We start from the raw sequence: 25,800 nt of genomic DNA on the forward strand, positions 1-25,800 counted from the left end.
TGTACAAAACGCTGTTGGTGGTAAATCCAGTACTGGCTATGAAAAACTAAAAGGAACATATTTATGGCTGTAGCTGCCTACACATGGTTAGTATGGATGAAATGTCTAACCAAGTATCTATAAAAGTCCAATAGTACAGTGAATAATAAAAATGTTTTCTAATTTAAAACATAGTAGGCCTAGCTAATTTCTTATGGTAAGTCTGTACAGTCTTTGTACGTTTTGCCCACAGAGCTAGTGATTTCTCAATATGCTATTGCTTTTAGGATTAAAATAACTACAAGCAGGGACAGCAATTGTCCATTAGGAGTGTAGAATGGGGGGGATAAATACACAGAAGGCACGGTTGTATGATACATAAACATTACATTTTATCATAATCCTTCTAAAAGTGGGAGGTGCATCTACATCACCAAGTTGCCCTAATTGTAGTCACTGACTAAACGTTTTATTTTATCATGGTACATTACAGTTAAATGATCCCAGTTGAGTTGACCATAGGTAATGTATGTTACAGATGTAGCTAGTTTCCAAGCGTTTTTCAACTACAGTGACATGAGAATGCTACTGGAGAACTTCAGTGTTTACCATGTAAATGCCCCAGGCCAGGAGGAAGGGTCTCACCCTCTACCTGACGAGTAAGTCTTCTTGAGTAATGAGGAGTAAGGTATATGGATGAAAATGAGTTTCTATAGTTTCAGTGTTATATCTAGAACCATATATAAATATAGGCCTACTTTGGAAAGTATATGAACACACTAAAGATTTGAAAAAACCTTTAAAAACTTATAAAAAAATAAAATAGTAGTGTTGTTCCTCATTGCATCCTGGGCAATTTTACAGTTTTACAGCTACAATCTCATCCAAAGTAAATTTTACAGGTTTGTTTAGTCAAGAATGAAGGATGAGTGTGAAATGGAGTGAGATGCCTTGTGTAGCTTTGTTTCAGCTTTGTTGTGTCTTCTGTCAGCTGTTTCTTAAACCATGACCATTTATTTTAAGTCCAATCATAAGGGACATCTTGGTACTGCCTTTTTCACAATCTTCTGATTACTAGGCAATCACTTTACACACTCAGCTACCCAGCTTACTAAGACGCTAGAAATGTAGCTCAGACTGTGAGGCAAGATAAACAACCGACTTGACAAACTGTAAACAAATCTGGTTGAAACTGGTTTCTTCCAGTTACAACTGGACCTTATACCTGCTGTGATTCACCTGATCAGGATCTAGTTGCCATAATACAAGCTATTTACGTTATCGAGCTATTTACGTTATCGTTATTGTTGGCATATCTTGTATTGTCAGATTAACAAGCCTAATAATATTCTTAATAGAGCTTGTTGAAAAGTATATGATAATTTTTATCGGAATTACTAAATGTTTATATGACAAAACCAAGTTCGATGAAATATTTAAAAATCAGTAAGATATTTAAATGTATATATACAGGTAGTCTTGAAATAAGTCATTATTTTTTAATAATAACTGTGTTATATATTCATAATAACTGTGATTTATAAATCAGACAAAGTTCTTTTGTAAGCTCGATTTATGAATTGTTGACTTCTGTGATAGAAGTTTTTTACAGATTTTGTAATCACACAGTAAATGTTTTTTTTACCATAGCAGTATGCAAGCATAAATACTTTTTTGTGCATTTCTATAATTTCACAGTCCTAAAGATTGCTGATTCAATTTTCACGGGCTCGATTCTGTAACCAGATGCTATTTTTCATTGGTTCATCAACAAATGATGCTATCCAATAGTTCATTGCTAGTCCAATAAATTTATAGCCACAAGACTAGAGTTTGGACCCCTTACAAAAACCTAAAATATGCCACCAGTATGAACTTTTACACAAAATACAAAAATAAAATTAGTATCTTTACATTCCAGTTACGAGTACCCGACAATGGACGAGCTAGCTAACCAACTAAACTTTGTGTTGAGTCATTTTGGACTCAACTCTGTGATTGGGCTCGGGGTTGGTGCCGGGGGCAACATCCTGGCGAGGTTTGCCCTCAATCATCCCAACAAGGTACAGTCTTAACAAAATTATAGCGATTCAACATTTGTATTGGCTACTATTTTTATTTTTTTAATATACCTATAACTAACATTAATTAGAAAAAAGTTGGTTTTCTTTGGGAAAACTGTTGTACAGGGTACTATGGCTTGAAGTTAGCATGTTCTTTCACCAACAACAGCAATAGGTGGCATGCAGATTCCTCCTAATAAAATCCCTGCTCTAAGAAACCAGTTTTGCCCAGTGATATGGTTGCTCGTAACTCCTGGAAGTATTAAGTAGAGACAGGTCTAAGATCACTCATAAGAGTGTAGGTGAAACTAACAACAAATTTTATATTGATAAATTAGTTAGTTGATTGATTATCTTTAACATGCAATATCAAGTGTATTAATTGAGCTCACGATTGAGATGATGCAGGGCTAACTTGTAGTGCTAGTGCAAATTTAATCTTGTTCAAAATCATTCATAAATTTGGTGTAATCTAGTTTTTAAAATGAGAATTCGCCCCTGAATAACCATCAGAATGACAAACTCTTTCATTTCGCAAACACAACAGAGGAAGAGCAAACCAAACATAATTAAATGACAATAGATAATATGCATGAACAGTTAAATTATTGTACAAACCTAAAGATGCTCTCCTTTTTTCCATACTACGTAGCTTTGCATATTCATAATCTTTTCTATGGGTTCAGGTTGAAGCTCTAGTCCTAATCAACGTAGTATCGACGCAAGCTGGTTGGCTGGAGTGGGGTTACCAGAAAATCAACGCTCGCTACCTCAAGTCAAAAGGCATGACCCAAGGAGTGCTAGACTACCTCATGTGGCATCACTTTGGAAGGGTGAGTTTTGTAGTTTTGAAGCCTTCTTCAACAGAATCGAATAGATGCATAGCACACTAGTAGTTATTTCGTCAACTATTACATTATGAGGAATACAATGGTGGAATAGTGGACTAATACAAGTTTAAACAGTCTCTGTACATGTTGAGTATATGAATTCACATGTCATGTGAATTTTAAAGTTCCATTCAAAATTAGATTGTTCCAAAATCCAAAGAATCAATGCTTCTCCATCATGCCTAACGTAGTTAATATGTAAATCAGTGTCCCATAACAATAAAAAGTAATTTTACTAACTTACACTCTCCCTTTATTTGTAGGGCACAGAAGAGAGGAACCACGACCTTGTTCAAGTGTACAAGACGTACTTTGAACGATTCATCAACCCCGGGAACCTGGCAATGTTCATCGACAGTTACGTGCGGCGGACGGATCTGAACATGACACGTAACGGAGCCACACTGTCCATGCCTGTACTTAACATATCTGGAGCCTTGAGTCCCCACGTGGACGAAACTGTCACTCTCAACAGTCGACTCGACCCCACCAACTCATCCTGGATGAAGGTAAGCCAAGAAACTAGTTAGGTACCCAAAAATTTACATTTAGATAAAATATATGAATTGATAAAAGATTTTATGGTGGAAAATCTATCACAATTATTGAGATTTTTTATTCTGAAACTTAGATTATAATCTATGTTTGACCCGATAAACCATGGCTAGAATCATCATTTCAGCTTTTCTATTAAAATTGATTGCTTTAGAACACAATATATCACTTGTTAACATCCAAATTTGATATTTATATATCACATTATGAACATGAGGAGATAATCAAGTAATAAACACAAGTTAGTTTTGTTATATCAGAACAGCCCTAATGCACGTCCTATTAGATTCCCATGGCTAGATGCGACTAGCCCCACTTGGCATAGTAAACCTAATAATTTGAGGTACAAATAGTTATTACATTTATAACTATTTTTATAATATAATTTCAATGATCTAAAGTAATACTCAGGAGGCCATGGTGGGAATTGCTTTTGACAAGAATCTGCTATTTAGTTAAAACATTTAAAACATTCACTCAACCCTAAAAATAACCAATATTCATTAGGTTACTACCACTATTGGAAATAATCTTTAAACCGGTGGTATATTTTACATGCCACAATCTTGTTCAAGACTGATGGATGCCCGCAGCCAGCCTTCCCAGAATTCCCTCTATTACTTAAGCACATTTTTTATGTTCATAAAATTTCCTACTGGGTCAAAAACAAGACTTTGGATTTCAATAGGAATTGAACTCTGTGAACTAAAAAGAGGCTCATAGGAGGACTTCTTACACACAACCTTTGTAATTGATTCATTTCCCCTGTTCCAGATATCGGACTGTGGAATGGTACTGGAGGAACAGCCCAACAAAGTCAGTGAAGCTTTGCGTCTTTTCCTTCAGGGACTTGGCTACGGTAAGAAGTAAACCCTCTCCCCGACCAAAGCTTACATAGGTTGTGTTGTCTAGGCAATAACTAATCTTGTTATATTGTCTAATGTTATATAATCCAATGCATTGGCATTTCAAACCAAGTAACTTTGAGTGAAAACATTCTTTTGTAAGTTGTTGGACTTGAGGTTCTATTTTTATCTGTTGAATCAAGGGGTAAAAATATAAACTTTGGTTTTGAATTGTTGAATAACTATGGTGTTTTAAATATGATTGAAGGAAGCTTGACCTTGATCTATGTGATATATTTCAGTAAAGCTATGTCATAGTCTGCTGTATTGATGTGGTTGGGCAATAACTATGAATCTCATTGGAATTGAGATATCGATCAATATCAGCGAAATTCAGGTTTATGTCTTGTAGAATTGAACTACGGTAACAGTTGCAATATTTATGTTTTTCAATGTGCAATGACGTTTTCTGGCATTGTGACTTTGAGTTTAAGGTTTCTTTTAATTGTTTCCATATTTTTGTAAATTAAAGTTTCATTTTTTTGTAAATTAATGTTTCATATTTTTAAATTTTGCTTTAAGGCGTATAGGAGGGATGTAAATGTTGGGATCAAAAAATGGTTTACAGCTTACATAACAGACTGTATTTACTTTTTCAGATGGAATCAAATTTATCCGATGGTTAAAGGTTTACTCACATTGTTATATTTTGTTGTCTTTAATGGTTACATCGTGAATATTCTGTTTTATAAACTCAAATAGTATTATGAGATCAAGGTCGGGCTTGTGATGTTTTTAAAAATTAATAGCAATTGAAAATAGTTTGCATGTCCATAGATCAGGTAGGTCCCTCCTTGTCAAAAGTAAGTAGTTTCTCTGTCATCATAATTTTTTTTAAGGTTAAATCATTTTGTTATATAAAAACCTAGATGTACTTCTTTCAAAATGGTTAAGCTGTGAAACTGTAAGAAAGTGTAGCATTGGCATTTTCAATTTGTGTAAAGTGCCAAGGCAAAGTTTCAGTTTATGAAAGTAGGAAAACAAAAAACAATAAGTAGGCCTAATACATTTCTGTAAAATTTTGTCATGTCAGCGTTGGAGGAAAATATTTTTCTTTTGTGGCTTTTGATACCAACATCAGGTTCAATTTGATAATCACTACCCCACTGCCAAAACTTACAAATACAAATTTACTATTTTCAACAAGACAAAAAATTATTGATAGGCCTATTGTTATTTTTTACACTTTCACACCACTAATGAATGAGTAAAACAATGCAATTTATTTATCTTGACTAATGTGCATTTTTATTTGAACAAATATTCAAACAAATGCATATTTAACTTTTTTACGGCCATGCATTTTGCTCTGACCAAGGAAATATTTTTAAATACAAAGTCATATTTTCATGTGATATTTTAGTGATTCGTAACCGAATATTGTGTCGTATACAGGGTGTTAATTTTATCTTGACCAACATTGGTATACGATAAAGTATAAGTATTACAGAAAACCGTAATGAAGAATGCTACATTTCAGTGATCTTTAAAATTTTAAATCATGTTTTTTGTTAATGTAACTACCATTTCCAACTACAAAATGTATTAATGCTAATCCTTATTAATGAATTTGGATTCTTTATGAGATTCTAAGGAGTTTCAATTACTCATTTTTTTAACCTAACTGCTCTGAAGATGAGTTAAAATAGTCCAGTAAAGCATTTATCACTTTACTTTAAAATTTGTTGTATGAAAAATATTTTAGTTTCGCTCTGTTATGAATATTTACATGTTTGATGGAAAGGCTATGGAAAATATTTTACTTTCAGTCATTTATTGGATTTTTAAAGATTCTCTTCAGTTTTTTCTAATTGAAACTCATATTAATAGAAACATTATTTATTGACATATAGTATTAGAACTTGATTGATATAGTTTAAATTGATTTACAGTCAGTTTAAATTTATTAAGTTTTTGTAGAAAATAATTTTACAACTTTGTATTAATTGAATTTCTTGTACTTTTTTCCGACCGTGGTGGTGGATTTACCCTTCTTGTAGGTCTATACTATTTATCAACTTGATGTCGAGCACAGTAGTCTTGAAATAAAACACTAATCACCTGTAATTGTTATGTTTACACAGGCTAAAAAAAGGTTTTAACGAAAATGCACGTTGATTTATAATAATTTGTATATTTTTCACTACCACCATTTGTACAAAATTCTAGCTGTATGATTTGCTTGCAATCCAAATATTTTCTTTGGTTTCAGATTTCTTAAGCTATGTTAAAACTAATTTATTAGATCCCTTTTTAAAATTCAATATTTCTGGGACTGTGTGTACCCTCCCATGATTACTCATTGAAAGTAGACTCTCAAAAATAAAGCAGAAGGGCACTCTGGATTTGGAACAATTCTTTCCCAGTAAAAAGTATTTACTTAGCACTACCTTGCTGCACAAGCAGGCATGACATGTTTGCAATGTAATTAATTAAAAAAATTAAAATTATATATTACTATTACCATATATTGCCAATGAAGATAATGAACCAACTTTGGGTATTTTTTACCAAATAAATTGATGAATGGGTGTAGAATGGAGTGAGGTGCCTTGTAAAGCTTTGTTACTGACTAAGACCAGCTGTTTCATTAGCCAGAACCCAGTTTATTCAGCCTAATAATCTAGGAAAGCTGGACCAAGCTATAAGAAATCAATACAAACCCTTTAAGAAGCGAAATGCTTATGGAGAATAGTCAGACTGGAATTTTGCTACCGAAATGAGCTTCGCGCGGCTGCTACAATCACTTGCACAGTGGCAGCGCTATTCTATATCCTCTCTCTTTAAGCCGATTCTTTGTTTTACTCTCTCTCACTCAGTCAGCTGACTTGGCTGCGTGCTTTCGATAGTCTACCTAGCGGCCGCCATGGGAACTACCTGAAATTCTAATATTCCCAGACTGAATTTTTAACAAAGGCATAAGTTTTGTATTCATTGGTATAAGTCAGTAGTTATTGTGAAGTGTTAGTTAGTGGGGAGCTGGCAAGCAGTTTTTAACTTTTTTATATAGCCTATAAAATATATTTTTCCAGTTTTTTTTTAAGATTTGGATTTATGAGAGTCTACTGTAGATAGTTTATAACAAATACCAATTTTACCCTTTTCGTGGTATGTTTTTTTTAAAGACGTGTAAACTAAAATCAACTATGCTATTCTGATTGTACTTGTATGAATCCATAATGTAAGATCCCTATGTTTTCTGCTCCTTCAAAGCAAGGAAAAAATAAATGAAAATTAATTTTCCACGAGCTACAATTTAAAGTTGGTAAAAAAACTAAAACTCTGAAAAAATTTCAGAACAATGGTTGCTTTTTATTGTGGTTAGATAAAATTTGAAAGTAAACAACCAATTAAACCAATTAATACTAGTATGGTAAATTTTTAAATTACATCAAAGCTTGAGTTTTCTTATAAACATAATGCATCGAGTTTGTACAATGTTTGAGTTGCCAAGTTTCCATGACTAACTCAGCAATGTTGGGTTTTGGTTTTAACCTTGTTGTCGTAATTAATTGTGATTTGATATCTTATAGAAATATTGTCAAGTGTGTGTTATGTACATTGTGTGTTCAATATTGAATTGTGTTTTTGACCTTTCTTGAGTTGGGTAACAACTTGCAACAGTTTTTGTTCATGTAAAAAGCCCTGAAGGGCTAAAAATTTTCTTTGTTTGGTAAATTGTAGTTATCATGTTTTTATTTTTATTTAAAAAAACGTTCCTTGAAAAAGTTACACATTTAAAGTTTTTCTTCGGTTTTATTAAAACTATGATAATTATGTATCAGCTCAAGAAAGGTTTATGTTATTGTTATCAATTTGAATGTGTGTGTATCTTGCTTTTTGATTAACATCCTGCTCAGCTCTATAACTAATTGCCTGAAAGTACTTTAAACTTATATTTCTAATTCAAAATTTGGTAGCTCAACCCAATTTCATAGTTTTACATAGATCAAACCAAAAAAGTAGATTTTTATTTCCTGACACATAAGTAAGCTACGGTAGGCACATGTTTTGTCTTAACTATATAATGATAAATATTTATAAAGGTGTGGTTCTTTTGTAATTTTTAAAAAACTTTTTAGTCTTAAGTAACTTAACCTAAAGCAACTTTATCTTAAAAGAGTAAAAAATATCATACAGCGTTGTAAAACATCGCTTCAAGCCTTTTTAGTTAGAAAGTAAGTCTTTACCTGTTCCATTTGTTGTGCCCCAGTTTAAGAATTTTAAAAATCACTTTGTTCCTCTCCTGGTTGGATTAGATGGATTATTGCTGTGGCGGGATTCTCATTAAGACTTTTCTGTTGTTATTTTTTTATTGTTAGCCAGTTTAGAGGACGCTGGTATAGTTTTAAAGGTGGTGCAGGTTAACATTTCAAATAATAACCTTGTACGGTTGTGAGAGATTGTGAGAGCTGAGCAGGGGCTTTTAGAGGCTTTAGTCTCTCACTGAGGTCTGCTTTGTTTCCATTGTTGCCTTGGCGAGTCCCCTCCACACCCGGTTTTGGTATGTATCACTTGCACTACCGCTTTCGCTACCTGCTCTGGCTTGGTTACCATTACACCCTCGTTTGAGTAAAAAACCAAAATCTATTGTATATTTTTGGTGATGCTAATTTTACAGTTTAGGGTGTGATTGTCTGCGGTCGATGTTTTGGATTTCAGTAAGGACAAGATTCATTGTAAAATTTATCTGGCTTGACAAATTCATGGGTACTTGCAAATATAGTTTTGGTTACTCCCGGGTCTGGGTGTTTTCCTACAGTCCCTCTTCCTCTACTATCAGCTATTCCTTTTCTTCCTCTCTTCATCCCTCTTTCCCTTTTGTGTTAGGTGTTCCTCTCAGAACTTCATGCAAGTTCATGCAGACTTTGAGTTGTGCTGCCATTATAACAATACAGTTTGTGAGGTGTTTATGTCGGGTAGGGCACCTATCGTAAACTTACCTCCGATTTGCTCGGACAGCTCGGGAGTAGTCCAAGGTCTCGCTGACAGTCCTCGTCGCTCGCTTTCCACTTCTGGATCTTCGTAGATGTTACTGTCGCGCCAATCTGCTAGTACACAAGTACACGCTGTGTACCTCGGCACGTCGACGCACCGTACACGAGTTGCTATTAAGGAATACACTAAATATGGTTACTCTTATAACTTGGTGTCAGCACAGCGACGCGCTGACAAGGCCAAGTCGAAGTTAACTACTAGGGCTGATAGATAACTAGGCGAAGATTAGAAAATAAAATAAATACCCAGCTCCTAGGCTTAACGAAAGGTCTCACTTTTCAAAATAAAACAAAAAATAATCTTCTCGGAATTAAAAGAAAACGACGCTAACTCGCGATAAGTAAATAATAAAATAAAATAAAACGTAGAAGGCGCCTATGCCAATTCTTCTTGGCTTTAAGGAAAATAAATAAAAACTCTTGATTAAAAGAAAACAAAAACGTTTTGGATTACTAAAAGTAGACGTAGGTGACTACGACACTACACTCGCAGCGTCGGTCGTTAAACTACGATATTCTATAAATAACGTAATTTATACGATAAACGTAATTTACGAGTAGGGGTATAACGTATACGCTAGTTATAACCAGTGTACTAACGTATCACGATACTTCCTGATTCGTCTCTATGTTTCGCACGCCTTCGTCCGGATACTTTATGTTCGCTCGCACAGCCTAAAGAAGGTTGGTGTGCGCGAACCTAACGCTCGCCACCGACTGTCTACTCGAAGGGTGTTTGGCAAACAAGCGCTCGCCACCGACTGTCTCAAGAACTGTCCACTGTCCGCTGGTCTCGGCTTCTCCCCACCACGTCTACGGCAGCGCTTCAAGGTGACAGCGGCCGAGTCTCGAACTAGGAGACCTGCAGTGGACATGTTTGACATTGTTGCCGTCGTGACGAACCGCCGCGATTAATCGTTCGTGTATATAATAAAAAACTACCCCTAACAAAATTTGACCATTACAAATTTATAAAGATAAATGATTGTTCATTGTAAATTATTGTCTCTAAAATAAAAACAAAAAACCAAAGAAGCAAATTAATTCGACAAAATAAAAAAATAATACCCCCGCCGCAGCAAACCTGCCGACTAAGCGAATTTCCATTTGTCTGAATAGATTTTTAACCAAACCTATTTAAATAACATTAGGTTTAATGAGTACCTAGGTTTGCTGCCAAAAGGAAACTAATAAAGTGTATTTTTTTGGAAAATATTAATAACTTAGTATAAAATAAATAAATTTGCCAAGTTTGATCAAAATATATCCATAAACAAGCAAACTAAAACAGTTGACTTTTTCTCCATAAGAATAACATGGGGATTTTAAATTCACAGTTTTTTGGAATTTTCTCCGTAACCATTAGGCGCACAATAACGCTTCAATATACTAAATTATTTGTTTTTTTATGCTCTACAAAATGGTGTGAATAGAAATTGTAAAATTTTGTGTTTTTAGGGTCAAAAATGGGAAAAACCTATTTTTACCCCATAAAACCCCCCATAAACCCCCGTTCCCATAGTCCGATCATGCTGGTTCGCGAACTCGTTCGAATAAATGTAGGTTTACACGTTTGTACCAAATTTCATCAAAATCGGATGATTTTTGCTCGAGTTATCGTGCTAACGGACACACATATATATATATATATATATATATGAATTTGAACGGATGGTGTTTTTGGCCTCTGGGGACATCAAAATGAAAAAGTAAATCGGTCCCGGGTCTAGGTCTTACCGTGCCACCTACAGTAATAGCTACTTCCCTATAGGGAAATTCGCTAAAAATAAACACACAAGGGTATACAGTTATGCAAACAATAGATTTTGGTCATGTATTTTCACATGTTTACAGGTCTGATTATGTTCCAAATCAAATATTTGCTGTTACGTTATTTTTCTATATAATTGTATTGTTTCGTTGTTTTTACTCTAGCATGAGTTCTTGCATAAAATGTTTCAGCTTGTTAATATAATAATAAATATTGTTTATCTTGTCTGGTTGTAACTTTCATCACAATTAAAGCTAATTAAATTGTAGCTGTTTTTAACAAAACTTGAAACAAAATACCACGGATACTCATTTTGGTTTTGACTTACTTGGGTAAGTTTTCTAACTGCAGCAGAAACCAAGAACAAAGATCAGTATTGATTGTATGCGCCTTGAAAAGTTATTGAAATGTCTGCTCAAACAGTCATTTCGAATAGGAATGGATTTAGTCTTTGCTTTCTATACAGTACTTGGTTACTTACATTTCTATACAGCACTGGTCTTAAGGGAGATGTTTGACTTAAAACATCAGATATTGTGTAAATATTGTAAAATAAATACATTTTAGTTATTTCTGTAACCCTAAGAGATTGGTATTTTGATTTAATGATTTTGACTTTGCTATTTTAAAAACTTAAATGGTGGAAAAAAGTAAGAAAAAAAAAATTAAGGGGTATTTTGCAGATCTATATGTTTTTAGAACGGCTACTGTACAGTGATCATGGAATGGAGTATAGAATTAGCTTGAAGCCCTTAAAAATGTGTTATGAAGCCCACAACTTGTAGATGATATGGTACGGTCGTTGTTGTTTATAAAACCTCTGTCATGTTTCAGCCATTCAAGTGGGCCGCAAAAAGTTGATGTCTTCGGTGTCGGCTGAAGGTAATAGTTAACGTAGTGAGCCAGACGCCCGCTTGATGGCAGCACAGTAAGTGTCCGCTTAGCTCAGCCGCTTGATCATATCACTTGCCAATTTCGCTTCAGTGCCGTGTTTTAAATTTTGCATTGGCAAAAATATTTGACAAAAATAGTTGTTTTAAAATGAGATTCTTTGTGATTTCTGTAAGATGTGGTGACAAGTCTTATCCTTCACACCTCCGTTTACTCCGCAATTCCAGAAGATAGTGAATCTGGTGTGTTATAAATGTAATTTGAAATTTATTCACATAAAGTTTACAAGACAGATTTTTCCCATGTAAACGTGTAAAAACACTTCAATATATAATAGTGCCTTATTCAAATATAGTTGAATACTTTTTCTTCACTACTGTAGTTCAAAACTTTTTTTCACCTTTTTGTTTTCTCCAGGAGTATATTGTATATTTTACTACACATGGCGATCCTTTGCCTACAACTGTTTTATGGATTGGGTATTGAAGATCACTCTTGCTCTGTTAGAACTCGGAGAACTCTGTTTAAACAAGTTTTTTAAGCATTGTCTGTAGAAATATCTTTACTTGTAGCCAGTGCTGGCTTTATTACTAGTCAGACTAAGCAAAGGGAGCCCTAGCATTTTGTAAACCATTTTTAAACAAAAGTTAAATTTTTATTTTTTTTAATTAATCATTGATGAAAATTGAGGCTAGTGGTGATGATATCCCTACGATTGTGGGATTTATTCATGACTTGTTTGGTTTACTTATTGCGTTGCAAGAGTAAATGGAGCTCTGAAAGGACAATTCTTTGGTTATCACTACAGAAATCAATAATGAATTTAGTATGTTCTTTTTACTAAGTTTTATCCATAATTTTACTTAGATTTAACTTAACTACTAATTAGGATAAAGATGTTCAAACATAAAACTCTACAATAGGACGACCTGTCTTTTGGCAGTATCTATATCCTATATTTAAACATTTGTTTCTGTACCTACAATCAAATAAAACCCCTTCTACACTATCTCTACATTAGCACATCTAAATAACTCAAAATTAAATTTTCATTGAGTTCCCAATAGTGTTAAGTAACTTATATGAACGATAGAAATAGTCAAATTACAATAAGAAGTTGTTGAAGATGACTTGAGTTAAGGCCGTGAGCCAGATTTCGAGCATGAATAATGAATGTGTGTGATTATTAGCGTTTAGCTCTCAATGTATGTCTCACACCAAAGGTAATGTCTTCACTTTCCATGCACTTTGTCATTTCAATATTGTTTTTATAATTTTAAACGTTACTTCATACTTCGCATGCTTATATGATTGATAGTTTATTCTCTTGACAATTGTTTCGTAAACGTTCTTTGTTGATCAAACCTGTGTTGAGTATGATGAAATATCCTCAATAACTAACTACCTCTATTTAACAGTTTTTGCCGTAGTTATGTCGTTAAAAATAAAATTAAGATTAAAAATCTCGTCTTGGGCTCCCTCAGTGAAAATGCTTTACTTCAATGTATAAGATATGAAAATTAACAAAGCCAAACTATCTAGGTTCTCTAGATTTAATGGCATAGCTAGAATATGGTGTTTACATAAAAAATTACACACAAAAAACAAACATTCTAGATGAAGTGTCAAAATTTTTTTTTTTTTTAACCATACACAGAAATTTAATATAGATAGTTACAAGACAAATAAATCTAAATTTACAGATATTACAAAAAATTTTGATTCTTTCAATAAATATGTTGGATGCCTGCTCCATCTTCGAATTCTCGAGCAGATCTCCATTTTTTTCGAGATCTTCTCAGGCACATACTTGTTGCCCTTAAAATTGAGCAAGTCAGTCTCGTTCTGATCCAATTAACTACCAGGCTGTAAGGCTTAACCCATTTTTCTGACAATCTCTCAGCTAGTGCTCTTATTAGTGTTTGAAAGTCTTTGCCTAGGATTCCGCAGACTGATGTTATCAAAGGAGTGAAAGAGGCATTCCGGCTTTCACAGGCTGAAATATACTTTCTTTTCTTTTCTTCTTCTGCATTTTGTATGACATTGTCATGAGGTTTGGAAGCATATGAGGGAGCATCGGTGTCTACGACACGGATATCAAATAATGCTTCCCTCTGTGTCTCCCATACCCCTCTACATGCCAAGTCAGCTTTAATTGCAGGCCCGTTTGCATTTCTATTCTCTGCTATAAGGGGTTCTTTGATACAATTCCCCCATGCCTGTTCCATAATGTTTCCTAAAGCATCTCTAATTTCATTGTGTCGTTTGATAATTAGGCCACCTACAGGACATGTAAGGGCATGGTCTGTATTAAATTCTTTCCCACAGCCATCACATTTGGTTGGTAAATGGATCGGTGTCCGACCATATCTCAGTGCCAGGGAATCCCTAAATTCTTGGGGTGACATGTCTAAATTTAATTTCTTCAATGGTACACAGGATAACCAGCTGCCATGTTTTGATTTAGGGTCAGCATTTCGTAGAATTACATTTTGCCTTTGTAGTGAAAAATATTTTAAATTTTCATTTAATAATTTGTTTTCTTCAGTTTTCTTTTGTTCTCTATGGAACTTTAATGCTTTTTTTAAAGCATCTTCATGCTCACTGAACTCAAAAGAGGTTTTTAATGCAAGAGATTGTAAGAGAACTTCACACCCTCTTTTTGACGTTTCATATATGTGTTTAGATTGTACTATTGGATCAGCCATCCCTATTCCTCCACTTTTTACTGTTAGATGAAGTAATTCATGCTCTTCTTTACATAAGCCTTCTTGTAATCCAAACAGATTGGGGAAAAGTGATGTTCTAATAGTGTGCTGGATTGGACTGAACATTTCTGGTTCAACTTTTACTACTCTCTGGAAAAAAGTCCATTCTGCTTGTAATGATTTTGTAGCAACAGTATGGGCTGATTGAGGGTGTTTTTCAGCAATCCCAGCAATATTTTCAACACGCTGGGTCCAAGCATTGATCTTTTCTGTTGCAAACTTTTTCTTTTCTTCCTCGCAGCCAATAAAGCCTCCTAAAAACTTGCTGCCATGAACAACTTCAATTCCCTCCATTTGTATCATTTGTACCTTTTGGGAAATTTCAAAATCATGGTTCCAAATTAGTTTGGTTTTTTTTGCTTGAGGGTAGTATCCATATTTTGGACCAATTTCTTTAAGTTTTTGCCACCATTGTATCACATTATTAAGGGATCCTTGACAAGATGAATCATCTGCATACCAGGTCTGAAAAACATCTGGCATTCTTTTTAATTCCTGAATTAGTGGAAGAGTTGCTAATCCATACAAAATCATTGATAAAGGGTCACCTTGGGTGACACCTTCTTTGCTGAACAGTTTTTTACTAGTTCCAGGGATTATCAAGTCTGCGTTGCATTGATAAGTGTTGTAAATAAATCTGGCAGCTCTAGGCCAATGTAATCTTGCTTGCCACAATGCATTTACTCTGTTAATTTTATTGAAGGCGTTATCAGCATCAACTAATATCATGCACCATTCATTTGTATTGTCAAAGTTCTCATCCATAACAGTTTGCATAAAATGTATTGCTCCCTCTATGCCTGATTTTAGGCCTCCACATAGTTGATTAGTACCTAAAGCATGTTTTGCATCATCACCAAATGCTACTATCATGCATTTAGCTATGATCCGTCTTAGGCATTCTCCAATTCCGATTGGTCTCACTCCGGGACATTTGTCGATGGCTATCAATCTATTTGCCATTAAGGCTCTTATTTTATGCCAAGGTATTATTTCTCCATTTAATTTCATGGCTAAAGAGGCTATTGAAGATCTAAGAAGCGCACTTTTCTTTCCATGTCTTAACAAGAAATCCGTCCAATTTTCTGAAGAGCTTCCTCCTGGACCACCACTTCCATGAAGTTGTCTTGCTACTTTCTCAACATGCTCTGCTGTTATTTCTGTGTTTTCTAGTTTGGGAACTTCACTCATGGTTTCAGGTAGTTTTATTAAATCTTTGTTTGGAATTATTTGGTCTGGATGTTTTTCTTTTAATAAATCATAAACTGTAGTGTTGGTGTCACCGATATAATCATTAGGATTAAGGATTCCTCCTACCATATTTTGGTTTACTACTCTTGATGCATCTTTTATTTTTCCACATTGAACAAGTCTGTTGAAATAAGTTTCTGTAAACTGTTTTTGTTCATTTGCATCAAGTTTTTTACACTTGTTCTTTAAAGATCTATCGCATCGGATGGCCTCATTTACTAGCTCATCATACCTCTCCTCCTTCCACTCATTAATTCTTCTATCAATTAGTCTTCTGATGTCTTTTGTTTGTTTTATCATTTTTTCTCTCTGCAAAATAACAGCAATGAAACATATTACTCTTTCAGAGGTTTCTTTTCCAGTTGCCAGCAATAATATTTCTTCCGCTAGTAATTGTACAAATTTGTCTCCAATGGATCCATATGGCAAATTATATTGCAATCTTTTAAGAGTAACGATCTTTTCCCAACGAGGCAACCATATAGATGGTACTTGATCCTCAGAGGATTGTATTGGATTTACTTCGAAATATTTTGAAAGATAATCAGGAGATCTGCATTCGGTGTGTTTGGGTGGATTAAGAGTTGTCAATGAATCATTAATTTTTTTAGAATGATCTTTGTTCAAGTGATTGAGGAATCTTGCATGACTTTTGAAACTAATCTCACATTCAGTACATTTGTTTTGATTAGTTTTTGAATCTATTACACTATAATTGCTGTCTGTATCTATTTCCCAAGTTTTAGATTTTGGAATAAGTAGGTCAAAATGTCCAGACACAGGATTGCCAGATAATAATAAATTTATTATTTTATTGTTATCACCAGAAGAGATTTTTATTGGAGGCTTCCTCATAGCTATCGTTCTTGTCATTATTCTTGGTTCTGTAGATTGAAGGTATATATGAAAATTAAGTTGGTATATTTGGGATAGAGCAAGGCATTCAAGGGACGTGCCGTATGTTCCATCATTCCTCATTAGTTGAATATATTTATCTTTCTCAGAAGCTTTGCTTTCATCAACTACAAATGTTTTTACTTCTTCCCAATGTTTATTTAAATACTGAACTGCTTGAGTTCGTAATTTAGAATGGCTATTTTGATTATTAAATAAGTGTTGACTTACAGTATTAGTCAAAATTGGTTTAGAGACTAAAAATAATATAGTAAATATAAAAATATTGATTTATTCATGGTTAGAAAATCATAGTGGAAGATTCAAACTTACGCATCAAGAAAGTGTTTTGGAAATCATTACATAATACTCCAAATTAAATATTCAAAGTTATTAGTTATTTAAAGAAATTGAGCAGAAAATCTGTTGAGCCACCATCAATCCATTATGAACTTTTTCCCAATAATTCAATCATGTAACAAAATCATATTTTGTTTTTATATTCAAATTTTTAAAAAATATACTAATTCATATTAAAAATCAAATAGATTTTTTCATAAAACGTCTTACATTATATGTTGCTTCATTTAGTTAATAGATGTCAACAAAGCATGTTTGTCAATGTTTAGGACAAGATTATTAAGCTGCAAGACTGCATGATCAGCTTCATAAAATAAATGCTAATTGTTATCGTTGCTTTCTAGATTATATTCATTTTGTTGTAATAACTTTTCTATGGTGTTTTTTTATTCATCAAGTAAACTTGTCTGAATTAACTAGATCTTACATAGCACATTGACATGTAGAGAACCAATTTTAAAGAAACAATGTAATGTAATTGACCATCGGCCACATTACCTTAAATGTTTCTGTTTCTAAAGACAAAAGTTTAAATCCTAAAGAGGTGGAAATGTTACCAAAACTATACAAAAAACTGACCAAACATTGCTGGGTAGATGAGTTGTTATAGTGCGCACGTAGTAGGTATTAAGAAGGTTACTGGTTCGAACATGAGAACATTAGGCATAAGTAGCTTTTTCATAGTGAACTGAACCCAGCTGTCCTTGATCACGGGGGTTTTTGGTAAAGGGTTCTGGCTAAATAAACAGCTGACCATAGTTTCATAGATACACAAATCATCTCGCTCCATTCTACACTTATCTCAGTGTTTTGATAATGATTATATACTTTATAATGTTAGAGCTTGTATGCTGATATGTTTATTGGAACATTTACACTTTTAGGACCACAAAAATGAATTGTTACGCTATGAAAATTGAATTAACTGTGGGTTTTAAAGCATTTTTAGGGAAACCGAACAATTTGCTAATCACTGACATTTTAATTTGGTAATTTTTTATTTCAAATAACATCACTATACGAACCTTTCTCATTTCTTGATAAAATGTTTTCTAAAATATCAACCCTTAACCTCACATTGCATGGGCGTTTCTTAGTTTCAGGTTGGGTCTATATTAAATTAATAAAGGATGTCTTTATTTGTTTTCATTTTATTAAAAAAAGTTTTAGTCACTGTAGTGCATTTATTCAGTACTACAAACTCAAGTTCTCCCTCTATGTGTCTGAAACATATAAATTTGAAAACTTCAAAAGCTCTCGTTATATTGTGTTTTACATGCCGAATTAATACATAGCGTTCTTGCAACATTCCAAGTCAATGTTACATTCTAGTATAATGGTGTATTTTTTACAAGACACAAGATATATATCTAAAACATAGAACCTCATGCACTAAATATTTGACACTATTTATGTATGTATTCTATGCTACAAAGAAATCAAGATTATTTAAATTTGAATCAGTTTACAACGTTTAGACTGTTCATCCATGGTTGAGGAAAGATATTTGAGAGTCACCGTTATTTCTTTTTTATTTTACCATAAAAAATCGAAAGTATAAGATAGTTATGTCTTCAGCATGAAAAATAACCATCACAAGCGTAGCATTAGCATTAGATGTAGTGGATAAAATAAAATGCATATTTTATATTTCAAAAAGTATAATAGGTGTTCATCAGACCACAAGTATTTTAGACAATTACTCTCATTGAGTGAAGTATCAACTGTTCCTGTTGTGTCATATGTGTGTAACCGTGTAATCTTGGCTCTGCCCAGGGTTGATGGTGAAGACATCTCGGTCCGGTGACTCTCTCCATAGCGTCTCCTGGCCGATTCACATCACGGAGAATCCCATCTCCGAGGCAGCCGTGTGCTAAGCTCGAGATCTGTCTACGCTAGTACTTCACTACACTACTCCAAAGTAGCTTCGACTCTTTATTGTGCTTTTATTATTTATTCTCGTTTCTATAGACATTTGTTGTTACGCCTTTGTACAGTTTAATATTGTATTTTTGTCAGTAAAACTAGGCAAATGATATTTATAATCACTGTACTCGCCTGAGCGTAATGTTATAGTTGTTGTCGAGCTTACTCGCGTAAGCTTAAAGTCGAGTTAGGTTAAGTCACCGGTGAACTCGTTGGAGTTTGTACACGCTAATAAGAATTGATTTGTTTTTATGTATTTTAAGTATTATTAAGCTGTAAGAATATATTTGTTTAAATGATTTTTGTGTTGTCCTTCTAGACCTCTTCCTGAAAATTTTCACAAAAGGGATTACTAACAATTTTGATTGGATTGGTTAAGATCTTATTGAGATAACTTTCTCAATGTAATAACAAGAAAGAGTTTGATTTGTTCCCAATAAGGGCTGATAGCTACAAAGCTTAACAACTATTGATTCTCATTCCATCATCTATATATATAAAATCCAATGTATGCTTGTTTGTATGTTTGTTTGTTTGTTTGTTTGTCCTATATGAACTCCGAAACCACTCGACAGATTGTAATGAAACTTTCAGGTATTATTAAGCATTATTCAAGGATGGTTTGTGTGAAGTTTGGTGCAGATTCATCAAAAAGGCTCAGTGGCTCTGGAGTTTCCAATGTTAACCTTATGAGTATCTAAAATATTAAAACGAAACAGTGTTTTTTATTTCACGATTCTGAATTAACCACTTGACGGATTTTCATGATTTTTGTGTTGAAAGAAAGACAATTTTGAGAACTAGGGAATGTCAAAGCCATAATTTTAGTTTAGGTAATTGGCAAATTGCCAAATTGGTACAGTGAAATCTGGAATGATGATCACCAATGTCGCAATATTAATTGAGGTACGCAAACACCTTTACTTTAATGCTTCTAAATACTGTAAGATGAAAAGTAGGCTAGATATGTATGGAGATGTGTAATTAAACAACAGTTTAGTACAATATAAAGTTTATTTATTACATTTTAATAGGTACAATATTGTACAGTCTGTCAAATGTGACATCGCAGTAGTATAGGGACAATATAGTACATGCTGCCAAGACGATAAGGACTAATTTTAATATTACTAAAATTGATGATACTACATTTAAATGTTTCATTTTTACTTGAGACCAAAAAGCACACTTAATGTGATAAATATTACAAAGGTGTATAAAAGTTAAAAAAGCTTGATTAGAAATACAGAATAAAACTTGTCTGAAAATAGAATCACAATTTGATAAGGCAGCTTTGGCAAGGAGGCTAATGGCACTAGTGGACAAGACTACAACTATTACAAATATTTACATTCAGTGATCCTGCCATTAAGTAAACAGTTACATGACAAAGTACTTTGATGCATAAGTACTTCAGGTATTTAAGTGTTAATTTTTAAGTTTCATTTATGTTTAAGTTAAAGCTACGAAGTGGTTTTACTTTAATTTTGCATCCGGAGCAAAAGACACTCTTGCCAGATAAAAATATTCTATAAAGTAATCAATTTCTCCCAAATATTTCTATTTTACTATCTTTATAAGATAATTTTTCATTTTTATATTATAAATGAGCTAGCACATTAAAATAAAAGTTTAAAAATGTTTAAAATCTTACTGACAATGAGAGGTAACTAAAAAATATTATTATTTTTTAATACATGCAAAATCTACTTGTTACATTGGGCCATGCAAAGAAAATGGAAGACACTTCAATGATATTTCAAGATTGAAAAGGACAATTTTCACTATCAATGATTCATTTAAATTCACATCTTAGTAAAAAGCAGAATATAAAAATATAAATATTTATTACTACTCGAAACAGCTGTGTTAACCTATAACATAATACATAATTACAGTTAAATTTAAAGTCTTAGTTAAAACATGTATAACAAGAGTATCACAGTCGTAAGTTGAAGAAGTGAGAAGACAGTGTCATTTGGCTCCGAGAAAACATCTTTAAAACTAAGCAAAAAATAAAACATTCAAATATAAAAATCGGAATGTAGTAAACTTAACTGCTTCTCACTTCTTCTTTATTTAGTTATTTACAAAAATAAGTTTGATTAACACATAAGTACATAATAATCTTTACTAATCTACAATTTCGCCTACGTCGTTTGAATTTATTAACACGTTTAAATATTTAAACACTGTAACAAATTAGAATAGCCACAATAAAATGGCACTTATATAAATATTTTCACAGTCGACTCGAGTTCGTTGTAAATCGATACAAACAACACCGGGCATGGAATGCGAAACACGGAATGATGTAAACTTCTCCAAAATCTTGCAAATAATCTAAAAATTGAGCGGATTCACCGGTGTACCCGAGACACTACTGAATCTTTGGATGGTCGGTCTTCACACCCTTTAATCGTGGTCTTAAATACTATACATATGTACAAACCTCGAATCACCGATTTGTCTTTTATGAGATTCTTTTTCTACCGTGATGCTGGCAAAAGCCACGTAATATTTTACACTGACTGTATAAATGTACAAGTATACATTAACAAAAACACTGTCGATAGTGAGGCTCACTGTAGCTAACAGTCTGTTTCAGTGGCCTCAGCTATTGATTGCTAAACCGTAGTTTCATTCCTCCGCAGCGGCTGTAGTTCACGCTGTAGCCGGTCGAAGTCGTTGTAGTACTCGTGGTCCGACTCCTCCTCCGAGCCCTTGTGACTACCAAGGGGGTGTGTCCCGGGGGGGTGTGGGCCAGAGGGAGGGTGAGGTATCCCCAGCGAAGGTCCAGCCACCAGGTGGTACTCTGGGTTGTCCACACTCGTCTGGGGTGGGAGGAAGTCTGGGTTATAGTTACGCAAGATTCCGTTGCCTTCCACATGCTCGGCTGTTGAAACAAATACATTGTCAGAATTTTGGAACTCTCTTTGAAATATTTTATTTATTGAAATGTAATTGTGTGGATCCAAATAAATTACTAGAAGGTATGCTTTCACTTCCAAAATAGTTTAATTGTTGAGGATGGATTACTTCAACCATCTAAAACGTTGGCCAGTATATTTGCCATTTTAACAATACAGTCATCTCTTGCAGACCAAGCTTTATAACAATCAATATAAATACTACTTTTGTATTCACAGTGAGAATGTGCAGCATATTTTGTACTGCAAAATGTGTCCATTTTTAGTATTTGTATCTATGAAACAACTTGTACTGATAAAGTAATAGAATTGAGGAGTTTTGCAATCATATAAAGGTGATTTTACAAAAATGTTAAACTAAGAAGAAATTTGTATGTAATGTAACACAAACAAACCTGGCAGTTTGGAGTCGCCAATCAGGTCCATGTAGGTGGAAGGAGCCTGGCTTTGCTGAGGAGAAGGCATCAGGTAGTCATCCTCATCTAGAGGCAGTTCCAGCTTGAGGGCTCCAACTTGGGCCTCCCGTTTGCCAGAACTGCTCCCGTCGTCCGTCACATCTGGAGATACAAGAGGTCTTGGTTATGATCAGGTGAGTAAAGTACAAACCGTTAAATAATTTGATTACAATTTAACTAACCATTTTACATGCATTGGAAAGCTGTACCAATTATAAATTATGTTAGTGGCAATATGTTGAAAAGTAACATTTTGTAAATAAAAAAAACCTAATGACACACAGAAAACACAACCTGATCCGCCATAAAACAATTGCAACATTGTTGAAATGGTTGTGTCATAGTTTTAAAATCAGATTCGCTAGTGTCACAGAGATTAATGATAATGATATTTTTAGACTAAGTCAAGTTAAGAAGGATGAAGTGCTGTCACAATATACAATAATATATTGATACAATATCACATGACCTATCACATTGAAGGCTGGATTAAATGACAAAGATAGGACACTCCTAATCTCCAGGTAAAACAGTTGGTACAAATCTACTCCATTACATACTTAGGTTATTCATATACAAACTTAGAAATTAAACATGTACAAATTCATAGCCAATGGCATTGATCCCTTTTGACATGTCATTTGCATATATCATTTCCCACAGTCAGAAGATAGCGCTTTCACCGGTGATCAACCACATTGCAAAGTGAAGCCTACCTTTATGCAGAGACTCGCTGCAGTATCTGCCAGGCTGGTGAGTGTGCGGGTCTGCTGCAGCGTACCTCAGCATCTCCCTGTCCCAGTTGGTCTGGTTTTGAGGGGTGGGGGAAGGGTGGGGAGACACCCTCTGAGGCTGTAGGTACTCCTCTGTGTCCACCCCCTCCGTCTCCCCAACCACTCCTCCGCTACTTTTCTCCTCCTGGGAGCCGTGGCCGAACTGTGGAACAAGCAGACAATCAGTACTTCTGAGAGAGGTTTGTAAATAGCGCTTTCGCAAGAAAACAAAATATAACATTAGATTTTCTATAGTATCTTTTATGAGGTAACAATAAATATTGCAATAACAATAAATCAAAGAGGGAAATATCATTTTATATTAAATATTTTAATATTTATTCCATATGGCTCATTCAACTGTGTTTGTTTATTAACAGCTGGTTCATATAGATGGAAGGGCGATTACAGTATCCGTATCCAAAAGTCGATGCAATAAAATATTGTTTATGTCACTGATAGATTTTAAGCTTGTTTTGTGACTGAACATTGCTTGTTGCATTTTTTATGTTTTAAGAAGAAATAAGTCTTATTCTTACTCACAACAGTTAGAACTAGAACCTAATAACAATGAGTAAATGGTACCGTATTTAGATTCACAACATGTTTCTGGAATCTTAAAAGTCAAGTTTTATTGCAGCATGTAAACCTAAAGAGAGGCAAGCACTGAATATCAAGATTATCCACTCACCTGGCTAGAGTACGAGGGCAGCCTCATGAACCTGTCCCCGTGAATGACTAGGTAACGGCCAGGGTCTCTGGCCATCTTGGCGAACTCATCGGCCAACTCCTTGAATGTGGGTCTACTCTCTGCGTCCAGCATCCAGCACTTGATCATCAGCATGTAGACATCAATGGTGCAGATGGAAGGTTGCGGAAGACGCTCACCTTTCTCCAGCAACTCTGGGACATCCCGCGCTGACACTGACTCGTACGGTCGACCTCCATAGGTCAACAACTCCCATACTGTCACACCTAGTGACAACAAACATATGAGAAAGGAAGAATAAGCAAGAATATATCTTGAAGTTTTTAAAGGGATGAAGTTCAGCTATAACTTACTTAACTGAGTAAATTGAGAATCATTAAGGAAATTGACAGGAAAGCAGGCTTACCTTTAAATAAGTCCATAGAGACACATAAAACATCACAAAATTAAAAGTAGAAATTTTCGTGGTCACTGACCACTTTTTCAACCACTGGAGATTGGAGAAATGGCAATGGCAGTTGCAATTCAGATTCAGATTCAAATTGCAACTGCCATTGCCATTTCTCCAATCTCCAGTGGTTGAAAAAGTGGTCAGTGACCACGAAAATTTCTACTTTTAATTTTGTGATGTTTTATGTGTCTCTATGGACTTATTTAAAGGTAAGCCTGCTTTCCTGTCAATTTCCTTAATAATTCCTGGCAAATGCCCTATCTTTTTATAAGATAAATTAAGAATCAATTGGCTAACAGATACATTAGTAGGTTGTAAAACCTTAACACTGGTATTTCTTCTTTAGATAGTAGATTGAAGGAAAATATAAATCTGTATTAAAATTTTAAAAAGATTTTTTGGGAGCTCGATTGGATAAAATAATACATACTCAGCCTAATTTCAGGATATTGATTATACAATAATATAAGATATATGGATTAGACACTTACCGAACGCCCAGACATCGCTCTTGTGAGTGAATATCCTGTGCTGTATACACTCCAGAGCGAGCCACTTGATTGGCATCTTGCCTCCAGCAGCTTTGTACTCGTCTTCGTTGATGTCCAACAGCTTGGCGAGACCAAAGTCTGTGATCTTGACACAGTTCGGCGTCTGCACCAGAACATTCCTAGCAGCCAGGTCTCGGTGGACTAGACGCTTCTCTTCAAGATGTGCCATTCCTGGAAATATTGTGAATTTTGTGAATAACTGTGAATAAGTTTTTTCCTAAATATCCTCCAAGAGTCAATCAAACGATTCAAAATGTTTAAATGTAATGCTGTTTATGGATGGAATCACCAAATTTTGGAGTAGGACTCACAAACTACAACACAACTAGGGACAGGGGCCTTGGTTTTAATAATTAGCAGGCTTGCCTAAATGGGTAAGTGTCCACTCTGGCACAAGAAACACAAAATCCATCTTTCATGTTTCATGCTATTCCCACAAAATAATCCAGTTATGGAACTGTTGCCATTCTTAAGTTCAAGATGGTGATTTTAGTTGTAAATAAATAAGGTTCATCTGAACCTGATTGTGCTGAGTGCTGAGTAATGTTCGATGAGTTATAAAATGTACTTCTGTGTTTGTAAGGCAATTTGAGAAGATTTCAAAAAGGATTTTTAAAGATTTCAACATAGATACAGCTTTTAATTTTTTTTAAAATTTTGTTGGACATGTTTCAAACCACT

The 25,800-nt window shown here is 34.3% G+C and overlaps 2 protein-coding genes across 11 annotated transcripts in view; one reads left to right on the top strand and one right to left on the bottom strand.

Annotated features, from left to right (window-relative positions):
• LOC128993918 (protein NDRG3) overlaps positions 1-19,549 on the top strand; it is a 52,699-nt gene extending 33,150 nt beyond the window's left edge. For 6 of the 9 annotated variants that reach the window (XM_054418029.1, XM_054418032.1, XM_054418034.1 and 3 more), the window contains 7 exons: positions 518-638; positions 1,901-2,042; positions 2,729-2,875; positions 3,196-3,441; positions 4,262-4,346; positions 11,995-12,042; positions 19,101-19,549. In XM_054418029.1, the coding sequence (XP_054274004.1) occupies positions 518-638; positions 1,901-2,042; positions 2,729-2,875; positions 3,196-3,441; positions 4,262-4,346; positions 11,995-12,042; positions 19,101-19,201 (890 nt within the window). In that variant the 3' untranslated portion in view covers positions 19,202-19,549. Of the gene's footprint in view, positions 1-517; positions 639-1,900; positions 2,043-2,728; positions 2,876-3,195; positions 3,442-4,261; positions 4,347-11,994; positions 12,089-19,100 lie in introns of all 9 variants that reach the window. The other 3 variants (XM_054418031.1, XM_054418028.1, XM_054418030.1) reach the window with 3 other exon arrangements.
• A 696-nt stretch (positions 19,550-20,245) lies between these two features.
• The window catches only part of LOC128993909 (epidermal growth factor receptor), a 142,978-nt gene continuing 137,423 nt past the window's right edge, over positions 20,246-25,800 (bottom strand). For both annotated transcript variants that reach the window (XM_054418010.1, XM_054418009.1), the window contains 5 exons: positions 25,060-25,290; positions 24,100-24,383; positions 23,352-23,571; positions 22,576-22,737; positions 20,246-22,146 (listed from right to left, as the gene is read on the bottom strand). In XM_054418010.1, the coding sequence (XP_054273985.1) occupies positions 21,878-22,146; positions 22,576-22,737; positions 23,352-23,571; positions 24,100-24,383; positions 25,060-25,290 (1,166 nt within the window). In that variant the 3' untranslated portion in view covers positions 20,246-21,877. The remainder of the gene's footprint in view (positions 22,147-22,575; positions 22,738-23,351; positions 23,572-24,099; positions 24,384-25,059; positions 25,291-25,800) is intronic.

The sequence above is a fragment of the Macrosteles quadrilineatus genome, unplaced genomic scaffold, assembly GCF_028750875.1.
Source record: "Macrosteles quadrilineatus isolate MER2022 unplaced genomic scaffold, UCM_ALF_1.0 Scaffold_5__1_contigs__length_97177068, whole genome shotgun sequence".
Taxonomy (NCBI): Eukaryota; Metazoa; Arthropoda; class Insecta; order Hemiptera; family Cicadellidae; genus Macrosteles; species Macrosteles quadrilineatus.